Here is a 13,267-nt window from a genome sequence, read left to right on the forward strand (position 1 = left end):
TTTAAAATGCCTAGCTCACTGTCTGAATGAATACAGCTCCAGAAATGTGTAAGAATAAATTATTTGAAAGTGCATTATTGGACCTAAATTTTCCCTTTCTCAAGTGACTGGACATTGCAGGATTTGTAGAAGTAACTTTTGCCCCCTCAATAAAAACCAAATGTAAAACTTAAAATGCCAAAGTGCCCAGAAAGGACCGATGCCCAATGTTCCAGTTATCCTCCTTGACTTTACTCCTGGTTTGAACAGTGTACAATGTTTAACTACTATATCAGAGTTCCCTCTAAGGAAATTAAGAGTACTACCCAAAATGAAATTAATCTTTTAATATAAAAATGTAAAAAAATAAACCAATAAGTCTGGACATGAAGTTATAATGTAGCATTGTTTAAATGCAGTATGATAAACACAAGAACTGGCACAATTGTTGCATTTACTCTATAGTGAAGTTTGTTAAGTTTTAGTATTGCATCCATTTACCCAGTTATACACTGACAGTATTCAAACTTAAATGGTAACTTGTATTTGAATATAATTTATAGAATCGGTAAAGTATAGCCACATACACAGCTATACCTTATTAAGATGTTTGAGTACAGCAGTGATGGCTTCTCCTGTATGGCCAGCCTAGATTAATGTCAACTGGCATTTGAATTTGTTTTATTTATGCTAGACATATTGGCCACACTTTATGCTCAAGTAAAGTGTGGCCACTGGCCAACATGACTGTCATTTATTTCATTCAATTGTGCCTAGAATACAGCCTAGACATACTGTAGACAATTATTATGGGTTTATTATACACCTTTTCCACAATTGTATGTAAACGGCACTATAATGTTCTGATTTAAAGTTAATCTTTAAATTCACACCAAGCAAAGCTGACGATGCTTTGTGTTAACCAGCGTCTCCTTATGCTCCATCCATGTCATTTCACTCAGCGTAGAGTGCTCTGGTGTGGTCACAAAGGTTCTATTGGGTTAGGTTCTGCACAGCAGCATTGGCACCGTTGCTTACAGTAGACTCTGATGTGTTTCTAAGTCCCATACTATTGTCTGCTGCACTACTATGAGCACCCTTTTTGGTCCCTGTGGGGTCCATTGATGTACCCTCAAAGAGGCGAGCCATGAATTCCAAGCCATTCTGCCTGATGTAGGACTTCCCAGCAAAAGTGTAAAGGACAGGGTTGGCACAGCTACTGATGAATGCCAAAGCTGAGGTCACGGCACGGCTGGACTTCCAAATGTGATCCAACCTGAAGGGAGAGAGGATGAAAAGGACACGGTCAAATACAACCATGTACTGTATGTCAGTCACTATGTCTCCACTCGTCCCTGATACAACTAAGGGTATGTGATATGATATGCCTATTGCCTGACAAAGAATAGTTGAATGACCTTATCTGATGAACAAATAATACCCTTGATTCATTTACTTTTAATCTCCTTTATCCCTGCTTTGGGAATGTAAGCCCTCAAATGGCTCTCAAATGGGGTTGCTCCCCGGCCCCCATTTGAGAGGACCTGTGATGTCATGCTGTACTATTTGTGTTTTTTCTATTCATTTAGTCATTTGGGTCCACAATAAGAGGCCTGCTCTGCCGGAAACAAAGTTATGGTCACTTTTGTATACCACACCATAGACCTATATAAGGCAACATTTCATTATGCTTGCCTTTAAGTAGCATGTGACATGTCAAACTACTGAAACTAGGGGTTTTTCATGATTCTGAATCCATTCCAAGCATTAGTTTTGCACGAAAAACACTCCTTGGTCTAAAAACGGCCACAGCCGTCATCACAAATGTGATGAGGTCAGCACATTTTGGCACAAATGAGTAGAAGTGGCAACCCGAATAATTACATCATTCAATTCTCGGATGATACTGCCATCTGAGCCCTTCTGGATAAGGATACTTTTTAGAGGTACAGAGCTTTGTAAAGTAGTGTGATGACAACCACCTTGTTCTTAATGTAAGAAGACACAGGAGATGGTATTTGACCCCAAGAGTATTGGTGATCACAGGCCTGTGGTCATTCTGTAGTAAACTACAGCAAAGAGGAGAGTGATGGAGAGTTTGTAATTCTGCCCTCTGGGAGAAGGTACAAAGAACTGAAGTGTAAGTACATCAGGTTTAAAATGTTGAAAAGGCTCTGAAGGCTTGAAGGCTCTGAAACAGCAGTGACTGTAAGAGGTTAGACTATTCACACTATGTGTGCACTTGTGTAATGTTGTGTCTCCCTCTGTTATGTATTTTGTTTTGTCATTAATGTTTTGTGTGGCTGCAGCAGGGGTGAAAGCCCAAGACAAATTCCCCTTGTGGACAATAAAGTTTACCTTGACCGTGACCTTGAAGCCAACAAGGAGGACATCATCACAGCCAGCTGTGAACTATTAATGTTCCATGGGAAATCGCACAAAAGTTTTGGGGACTGAAGATTTGACATCTTTAGCAAGCAGGCCACTGCAGAAGCCGCAGAAGAGCACTCTCTTCGAGCTGATATTCAGACCAGAGAGATTGGCAGCTTCCATTCATACTCCAGTACATACAGGAGTATGGATGGAAGCTTGGTGACAAAGGCTATGAGTCTGTACCGTCAATAGACCCCATCACACCAAACTATCTTTTGAAGTTAGTCAGTTGCAACTGTTAGGGGGACTGTACATACTCAGGTGCTGCTGTAAAAAGCAAGGAGTGAAGTGCATTTCTGCTTGTGGTAACTGCCATGGCAAATTTTGCAAGAAAAGCTAGATGACAAGAGCAGTGAGGGCGATGCCAGGGAGTTGGAAGAGTAGAGATAGTTGTATGTTTATTCATATTTGTATTTATTGTTTACAAAAGCATACTTTCTTTTTAGCACCTTAGTTTTTTATTATGTGTTGATCTTTTTGTATAGTGATATAGAGCCATATTGTGTTTATTTTATTTATTTATTAATGAACTGAAAGTCTGAGGAGCCCTGGCACATTAATTTCACCCTTATTTTACTGTTAATTATTTTTAAGGTGTGACAATAGTCTTTCTTGTTCTGAAAAGAATAAATTAGTTAAAGATTGTTCTTTTGTCCATGTACTTCTCTTTAAACAGTTTCAATTCAGATGCATTTGTGTTATATTCATGATTTTTATATTTTAATATGCACCCAACACACCCAACACACAAACAGAAAAGAAAACACTAGACATCCATTGAGATATACATAACATGGCATATTAGTTATTACGCATGTCTGGGACATACAAAAGCAGGCATGGCCAATTTTATGGCCAGGGAGTCATTTTTACAACGAATGGTTGGAACAGATTCAGCACCCCCCAAAAAACCTAATTACACACCTCACAAGCTCATATTGGCCAATTTTAAAATGTCCTGCTTTTAGCCTAGGCCCTCCGGTACCTCCACTTTGATTGGCTCCCACAAAGTTTCCCAAGGGAGTTGGCTTGGAACAAATTGGCTTATGAACACATCTGTGAAGAAAGCTAGTGGTAAGTGTGTGTGATTCTGATCTGTCATATCTGCGCATAGTATCTGCGTGTCTATCCTGACTTGAAAATGCATTTCCTGTTAAATAAAGAGCTGGAGAGACACATTGGAGACTGATGTTCTAAATCTAAACAGTCTATACAGCAATGAGTATATATTACTTACCGTACCTTTACCAATTAGCCAATTAGCTTACTTTCTTTTATTTCTGCACATTAACCTACTGCCTTGTATTGCATTTTTGTGAACACAATGTGCTACTTACATGCATATAATTATCATATTCTGTGTGAATTGTTAAGTCGCCATTTTGACAGTACAGCTCCTCATGGGAGCTCCCTAATGTTTGTTAGATGAATTGGGTATAAATGGAAACAAACCAATAGGCTTAAAATCATTTTAGCAGACCTTGTGTTGTACGGTCTGCTTGTCCAATGTCCATGCAAACTGTTATTAAAGTATTCAATCAATGTATTGGAGGCCTTATGGTATGCAATATGCCCTCTGAATAATATAATAATATAGTTCATGCTTTATATTCTAAGATTTTATTTAGTTAAAAAACAAATACTAACTAAATACTAAATGTGTAAATGTGAAAGTTAATTTCTCATGCCAATAAGACATAGGACACACAGCTGATACTCACTTATCTCTTACTGGCGAGTCCACTCTGTACCACTCTGCTGCCACCTATAGGACGGAAGCAGACATATATAATTATTCGTTCAGATAACCAGATGGGTAGTTTTGATTGAGTGTTGGCCTTTAAGGTTAACCAACTATTATGACATGCCCTATTCTGCACAACATTTGTCAAAGAGATTTGGTGTAGAGGTAAAAACAGGAGGGGACAGCGTAGACTGGGGTCAATTAAGTATAATTACATTGTGTGCCTACAGTACAGTACCACCCCTTCACCTTTTCCCTGCCAGCTTGATCTTTAAATCAGTGATCACACATGTGATGTATGATACAACAAGCATACAACCATGCACACACCTGCACCATGTTGATCACATGATAGGGCAGCCAAAATACGCCAAACATCACCACGATGGCCAAGATGAGCTTCTCACTGCGAACCTTGCGACGGAACTTGGTCTGTCTCAGACGTCGTAGTATCAGGATGTAGCTGGTCACAATGACCGTGTATGGAAGTATGAACCCCGACACGGTCTCAAAGGCATATTGAAACCTCACCTGTGTGCAGAGGTAAAACAGGATAAATACGTGTTGTCCTCACTCCAAATTATTGCTTTGTGAATAGTTTGGCTCCTCCAAACAAGACTGGATCTGTCTTTTAGTCATAAACCTCAAGAGCATGAAAAGACACGAGAGAGAAACATGCACATCACAAATATTTTCTATCACAGGTGATGGCACGTTTAATGCCAGGGTTTATGGGTTAAGATTAAGGTATGTGGCGATGATCTGACATGCCTACTTGATCATCTCAAGGATTCCCAATGCTACCAGATATAAACACTTTCACTCCCAAATTTGATTCTGCATATAGTGGCATATAGTTTCATGACATAATTTCATAATTCTCCCCTCCATTCTACCTAGTGCCCAATGACAGCCCCCACTTTGAAAACCTGTGTCCATGGCCCCATTATGCACTTACATGTGTAGGTTTAGGGTGATTGAAGGCGCACACCAGCCTGGTTTTGTTCCGCTCATCCACATCCTCTCTCACATCCCGAAACACCAGGGCGGGGATGGACATGAACAAGACCAGCACCCACAGCCCACAGATCACCCTCACCACGATTCTTTTGCTGGCGAGAACGGGCAATTTACGTGGCCACACAATGGCCACCAGCCTGTGCAGGCTCATCACCGTGATGATAAAGATGGAGGCGTACATGTTGGCGTTGCAGAGGTAGAACAGGCTTTTGCACATGGCGTCACCAAAGACCCACGACTGCTTGGCCAGGTAGATGATGAAGAAGATGGTGAGGGCCATGAGGAAGCCGTCCGCGCACGCAAGGTTGAGGATGAGGATGGTGGTGATGGAACGCCGGCGTGCGCGAGCCAGGATGCTCCAGATGATGAAGAGGTTGCCAGGGACCCCCAGGAGGAAGACCAAGCCCAGGATGAGGGCGCCCAATGCTGTTGTGACGTCATTGCTCACCAGGCTATCGTCCTCCGGATTTGTGGCATTGACGCGTGGAATGGGAGGATTTGGATTGTTCATGTTAAAATGACGGGTTCTGGAGGAGCGAGACAAATGACAGTTAAATGTTGACCTGAAACAGGACCTCTACAGCCAAATAGAGTTCCCTACATATTATGCATGACACTTAAGCATTTCCTGAATTCTAGGAGTTTTAGAGGCAGAGCACTGGAAGTTGGCCATCCTTTTAACTTAATGTAATTACAGTAGTTGATGATTAGCAAGCAAAACTCCCTATAGATTAACATTACATTGTGCTTGATGAGTATCATTAACTTAGATTCTGCCTAGATTCTGCTTGTAACAAATGGAAATGGAATACATTTCCTATAGGCAAGTGTAACCATTATCCATAAAAGTCTATAAAATGTAGTAAACATGAATACAATAGAATAGGATTAACTATGGTGTGTGTGTGTGTGTGTGTGTGTGTGTGTGTGTGTGTGTGTGTGTGTGTGTGTGTGTGTGTGTGTGTGTGTGTGTGTGTGTGTGTGTGTGTGTGTGTGTGTGTGTTAATCTGCATGCAACTGTGTCATGTATAAATCACTGTATATAAAGTACAGTGTACTGTATGTAAGTGATGTACATACAGCGGGGGCCTCTTAACTACTTTAACACATTCCAATTTTGAGTAGCTATTTCCTAGGCAAAAATAGGCAGAGAATAGCAGATCTACAGCACAAGCTCCAAATCTCTCAACACAGTGTCACATCCTAAACGATGATGATCATGATTCTTTCGCAAATATATTTACACTGAACAGATACCGGTAGATCCCTTAGAAACGATCATCAGATAAAGGTCCCCTCATTAAACCTGAATAAATTCTAAATCAGGTCATCATTCAGTCATTATGGTCCTACTATAATGGAACTCTATACCACTTGTTTAAGGTCTGCTACATTGGCTTCTTTTAAAAGCAGACCCAAAACGGGGACTACCCATAAGTCAGTCATCCCGTTAGTCAGACCTGCGTGGCCGGTTAAGACTGCTGTAGGTTAAAAATCACACGTGGCTCCCAACATGCGTGGCGGGTTAAAACGAATCTGTGCTGCGGGTTCAAAATCACCCGGGGCTTCCTGTCAGGTTAGGGTTTGGGATAGTGTTAGTAATGGTCTGACTAACGGGAGGTTGGACCAATGACCTCAAAACATATATATCGTTGCTGTCGGGAGGAAACCTCATAATTTTTTAGGTTTTTGATTTTTTTTTGCCATAAATCAGTGCTATTGAATACCCTTTACGTCTGTGTGTTGTTTCGAAACTATTGTACCAATGGAAAGTAGTAAAAAGTGCTTTGGACAAAACCTCTGAACTCCATTAGACCCTCAAGACTAATGTAGTAGACTGTCTGCTAAAACAAGTAACTCCACCACCTCTCCCCCTCTCATGGAAGTAATTGACAATATCTAAAGTTACAACACCAACTTTGATCATGAGGCAGTATTTCTTTGTTTTAAAAAATATAAGGTTTTCTTAATTTCCTGAAAAAGTTATATTTTTCATTTGCTGAAACATTTTGGAGTCTTATCCTTTTGTTAAATTGCATACGTTCTTATCTTATTATCTAATTTTGTGTTTATAACTTTTATCCCACGATTTTGCAACCCATTTTTTCACCCAGTGTCAATTATCTAATGTAATCCTGGGTGCTACACTTTGCCAACCTGGGGGGGCAGTGGACTGACTTCATGCTTCCTTCTATGCATGAGGAGTCCAAGCTGCTTCTTTTCACCTGACGGGGGAGTTTCCCCAGCCGGACGTAGCACGTGGAAGGAACACGTTATTCCGACCAGTTCCATTCCCCTCCATCAGGTGCCCCGGATGTTTTTTGTGAGGGTACCTACCCTAGGGGACACGGGGAGAACATGCAAACTCCAGAGAGGCCCTTTCGCCAACCCCACCTCGGGTAAGGACACTGATGACGCGGAGGAGGGAACACGCCCCCAGTGCCCACAGCGTCCCCAGCGGGAATCGAACCCAGGACCTTCTAGCTGTGAGGCGACAGCACTACCGACTGTACCACCGACACCGTGCCCCTATATTCCCATTTTATAAGTTTGGCATGTGTCCCTGGTTGGCTGGCTGGCTGTGTTCGAGCACGAAAATAGCGTTTGGTTGGTTTTCACCACCAAGTGTCACTGTTGCGCAGCCTAACATACATACACATATTAACTGTGATGATTTCGGGTGTGACAGTATAGTACAGTACAGTAAGTAGAGGGACCCCCACACCGTAACTGTAATTTCTGGACCGTTTCGGGCACAGGGCGGCTCGCCGGAACCTTCCGGGGACCCCCACACGGAGTTGCACCACTCACTTCACACGGGTGTGATTTTTTTATTTTGTACATACGCCTGTCATATGAAATGTTTTGTATAAATTTGACTTGGGGTATTCTTTCAACCATAGCTCATCACCGCATTACGATTTTGATATGCAGTAAACCGATTGTATCATTACTCTCAGGACGTTTTTTTTCCCTCTAGCACCATCATCTGACCCATGGGAGAGGAGTCGAGATAGATGCTGATAATTCTTCTCATTATACTCCATGTTGTGTAACAATACCCCATGAGCAATTACAGAGAGCATTTACAGAGATCCGGCCTTGATGTTAAACGAGCACTTCACCCATTTTCAACCATATCTTCAATAATTGGTCCTCACTAATTCTCATTATAAGATGGCACAATTTCCGTCTAATCACTTTTCCACCGGTTGGTTCCCACCAGATGTACAGTATGGAGAACCGGGATGACTGGAAGCGACGATGGAAGGCTCGTCTGAGGACGACCTAGACTAGAGAGAGACCATGAAACTTCCACAGTACAATTTATTGTATTACAAATTTTACATTTTAAAATTGCAAATGAGGCATTATATTGGAAAATATGCAAAAAATAAAAAATATGAAAAAGCTATTACTGTGGAAGGGTTATATATTGATCCTATAAACAATTAAATATAGGTATAGTTTTGCCCACTCATTAACGTTCCAACTTTGGAGCTCTGGCTCATGGACTAAGAACCAAAAAGAACTTAACCGGTTCCCATTGGGAACCAACCGGTGGAAAAGGGATCTCTGAGTCATTGATGGGCTATGGACAGTTCCGAAACCTGCCTACCAGTGACATCATCGTTGGGCTTCCAAGTTAATAGAAACTATGCAGCCTTTAATCTTTCTGGAACATAACTGAAATAGAAGCCAAATGAACAATGAAAATACTTGATTGAATCATGCAGGCCACCTTCTCTCTCTCTACCTTTCTTTTAACTGTTTTCAGTTTAATGGTCCCAATCAAGTTAGCTGAGATTTTGTTTTCTTCAGACTTTGCTATCTGATAATTAGTGCTTCCCCATAGCTTAGCTTCCCCACAAACTAGGTAGATCTCTAGGTACTAATAAAGCAGTTAAATTAGCCTGAAACTGGTTGAACTTCAATGAGAATTATATGTATAATTCTTACGCTGTACTAAAAATAAGACTTAGACAAATAGACACGTTGCAAGATACTGTTTCAGTAAATGATATGAAAGCTATGATAGCTGATATGATATATGATATATGTTGGAGCTATGTGACAGCTACAATTCTGGGTACAAAGCTTACAGTACAGTTTGAGCAAGATAATGTACTAATCTGCACATAACTAGAAAGACATAATTTGTTTCTAGATGGTTATAGTTGTATTCTACGTATTCATTACTGTCCCCAGAGGGACATTCCTTTCCACGGTAAAGGCACACAATAACAGCAAAACAACCGCAATACATAGACCTTACCAAACATTCACACTGAGCCAAAGTATATTGGCAAGGTTCTATGAAGACATGATAAAACATGTCAAATATTAGAAGTACGCTCTTGTCATAAAGAAACGAAACATATTACGACACAGTCATCCATTCACTGAATGAAAAATGTGTTTCCTGTAATCCCCCATAGTGTCTTTCTCAATCTTCTCTGCTCACATGGGCCTTTCCTAAAGGGCTCACATGCCTGAGTCTTTTTATTTATTAAAAAACACAGGGTGTGGATTAGCACGTCTTCATCAGTCTTTCTCAAAGTTCCACAAGGATAAAACCTTTCAAATAACCTCTCAAACAGTTGGAAGCAAATTCATTGTGTGAGAAAACATTAGTTCCTCATGTCACAGTTGAATCCCAATATCCTGACTGTGGCATTTCCAAAGTCCACTGTTTATTTCCCAGGATGCCTTTACATGACAGTAAAACAGTAAACATACTGTAATGAGTCAAAGCAGAGTTGGATTAACATTAGAAAGCACAGCCTCAGAAGCTCACCGAAAAGCGTTCTATTTCCGAAATAACATGTTAGGGCTGAAGAATGTATTTTGTTATTTTGTTGTTCTTTTTGCAGAAGCTATATAAAATACCATATTTGCCTGAATGAGCCAGAATGACAATAGCAGAAATACAAAAAGAGCAATCTGCAATACAGCACCAAGTTATGAATAGAACAGCATACTTAGTTTAGTTAGTGCTTCATGTAAGTACACAAATAAAAATGCCAGATTTATATGTCTGGAAAATACAAAAAATATTTGTATTTCAGGTCTTTTAAAGTATAGATTAAAAACAAAACTGAGTTTCCAGACGTCTCTCACCTCAACCTGAGAGACACTGTAACCCACAAAGTATCAGCAATATCATTTCTCAAAGATAAGAAGCAAAATACATTTCCTCTGCCTGTAACATCTGAGCAATATATTAGGAACCCTGAAATGTAGATCAGGTAAATACAAGCAGCAACTTTCAAGAGAAGGATTTTGTGAAGAAGATCATTAGCTCACCTTTGTCAAGCAGCTGAGTATGCGATGAATGTCATATCAATTCTACAGTATGTGTTAAATCTGAGTATTAAATATCCAACCGCCTCTCCAGTCTAAACATTCTATTCTCGTCTTACTGTTTATTCCGTTCTTCTCACAGTTGTCTCAGGCCCATGTTTTTATGGGAGTATGTTTACTTACCTAAACAGTGTGCAGTAAAGTGAATATCGTGCTGCCCCACAGGCTGCGACATGCTGTGAATGGAGAGGTGTGCCTGTCTTTATGTTTCACTCTCTCTCTCTCTCTCTCTCTCTCTCTCTCTCTCTCTCTCTCTCTCTCTCTCTCTCTCTCACTCTTACTCACTCTTTGTTTACTTAATTTCCTATTATGTCCTCTCTCTCTCTCACTCTCTCTATCTCTCTCTATCTCTCTCTCTCTCTCTCTCTCACACTCACACACACACACACACACACACACACACACACACACACACACACACACACACACACACACACACACACACACACACACACACACACACACACACACACACACACACACACACACACACACACACACACACACACAAAGGATTTAAGCAGGGACTATTACACATCTGATCTTGGACAATATATCCTCAGTGTTTATGCCATAAAAATTGTTTGATGGCCGCATGAAAAAAATAAACAAACATTTGCTTTAAATATTCCCCTTATCCCATGAATTAGGAAGTGCATATTTCTCATCCCCCAGGCAATTGCAGATGGTCCATAATAACACAAATAGGGCTACATACTTGCATACATACACAAGGGGCAATTATTCTCAAACATATTGCGTAATATACATTCACTGTTGAGGATGATGAATGCACAAGTGCTAACTTGCACATGCAGAACATGCCAAGATAACTTAAGGACCCGCTAGGCTACTAGTTCGCACAGGTCCAACACACTGAAGCAATACTGTTTTCCGGGGTGTGGCATAAAGGTAAAGATGAGTAAGATGATGATGATTCAATGCTCTGCTCCACTTTCACATACACTACATATCTAACTGTTGGCCCGTGAGCAACTCGGCCAGAGCAGATGAGTTTTAAGTGCCTGGTTCAAGGGTACCTGGATACAGCAATAGGACAGATTTGACCCTTTCCTGCTGGCACACACTGTGTCCTTAGTGATGTTACGTATAATGCACAAACCCGCCCACAGACACAGCATGAACAGCAGCTTTCACAGCTCTGACAAGAGCACTTGCACTTCAGTAAGATAAGACAAAACCTATTGTCTTATCTTACTGAACAACAACTGATCATATCATTGCTGCATGTTCTGCAACCAGCAATGATATTATCAGTTGTTATCAGGTAATCTGATAGCTTGCTGTTGACAAAGCTACAGAAAACGTGCATCAACTTGCAGAAGACCTGGGTCATCGGGGTCATCGGAGACGAGACCGTGGAAAACGGTGACTTTCTTTGGGAAGTAAAGCCCAAACTATCAATGCAACTAGTCGCTCGCAACTCCTTGCAACTGCCATTGGGGATACTGGTTGCAAGTTGTTGCATGTTGCAAGGAGTTGCATGGTGAATCATTGGTGCAGTTTGGGCTTTAATACAATGGTTTGGAACTCAAGATTCGAGATTCAAGTCACTGGTCACTCTTACAATTTCAATCAGCAAAATGTTGGTGTGGCATGCTCCGCAGAATGTGAACTAAAACTCACATGAACTCACAGAACTCACATGAATGCTGGTTTTCTTTTTTTTACTGCATGGACACAGCAATGGAGAGACACAATAAACAGTGGGATTGGATGCTTGATTACAAGGTTAAAACAATACATTAGGCATATCAACACACCTTTAATTGTACAATATGCACGTCCTCCCGATAATGCTACAAATCTGACTTTGACTGTCTTCTGATGACACAAAACGTCACAAAATGTCTTAGAGGGAAAGCACATTTCCCAATATTTTCCCCCTTTGAGTAATATATGTGTCCTCAGGCCATGAAAGCAGATAAGGAGAGTAAAGGAAGTTGGCCAATGAGAGGCTTCTCCCTTTTTACCACACGGTGGCAACAAATCCACAGGAATTCTTCCCCCTCTCCATCCATAAACTTCAGCCATTCCTCTGGTGTGTTTGAAACATCCATCACCTTGCTACAGCACCTTTAAATAATTAAATAACATAGCAAGGAGTACCTGAGCTCTTTAAATCTTCTGTTCAAAGATCCAGAACTTTCCAAGTGCAAGTTTCACTGTTTCACTGTTTTGCCATGAAGACACCAGGGCTGCGAATGTTCCTATATAGTATCATGCAAGACCAAGTTCAAGTACGGTACAATGTATTTGCTACTTTGTAGTATATGTATAGACAATACCAAGATGCTTTGTTGCAATCCCAAGACATACATTACCTGAACAAACCTGAGGTGAGATACCAGGTGTGTAAGGAAACAAAAGGGGCACGAGCATCATATTATTAGCTCATGTGTGGGTCAGGGACAGAAACTTAAGCACTACAATACAATCCTGTACCATTTTGCCAACCAGCCATCCAGTCCAGTACAGATGGCCTGCCCACGCAGCCCCAAGACGATGGAGGGGTAAAGAGAGAAGAGTCCCCAGTTACACACCAGTACAGCATATAAACCTAATGATTGTGAGAACGGGGGGGGGGGGGGGGGGGGGTTGTTGAGAGAGAGTGAGCAAGAGAGAGGGGGGGGGGGCGAGGGAGAGTATGTTTATTTAAGTTTTTCGTCTCCCCGACTCAGACAGAGAGCAGACTACAGAGGATAA

The 13,267-nt window shown here is 41.1% G+C and overlaps 1 protein-coding gene across 1 annotated transcript; it reads right to left on the reverse strand.

Annotated features, from left to right (window-relative positions):
* Window positions 1-838: 838 nt before the first annotated feature.
* Window positions 839-10,741, reverse strand: ltb4r2b (leukotriene B4 receptor 2b). The gene is made up of 6 exons (XM_079488772.1): window positions 10,664-10,741; window positions 5,115-5,703; window positions 4,487-4,687; window positions 4,134-4,177; window positions 986-1,255; window positions 839-937 (listed from the first exon to the last, which is right to left on the reverse strand). Exons 2-6 carry the CDS (start codon window positions 5,685-5,687, stop codon window positions 934-936), a joined length of 1,092 nt encoding a protein of 363 aa, XP_079344898.1. The 5' UTR covers window positions 5,688-5,703; window positions 10,664-10,741; the 3' UTR covers window positions 839-933.
* Window positions 10,742-13,267: the final 2,526 nt, after the last annotated feature.

This window comes from Electrona antarctica (assembly GCF_951216825.1).
Source record: "Electrona antarctica genome assembly, chromosome: 19".
Lineage (NCBI taxonomy): Eukaryota > Metazoa > Chordata > Actinopteri > Myctophiformes > Myctophidae > Electrona > Electrona antarctica.

Coding starts and splice junctions, on each gene's coding strand:
- ltb4r2b (XM_079488772.1), bottom strand. CDS start 5,687: ATGAACAATCCAAATCCTCCCATTCCACGCGTCAATGCCACAAATCCG. Junction 4,688..5,114: donor ATCACCCTAAACCTACACAT/GTAAGTGCATAA, acceptor CTCTGCACACAG/GTGAGGTTTCAATATGCCTT. Junction 4,178..4,486: donor ATGTGATCAACATGGTGCAG/GTGTGTGCATGG, acceptor TCCGTCCTATAG/GTGGCAGCAGAGTGGTACAG.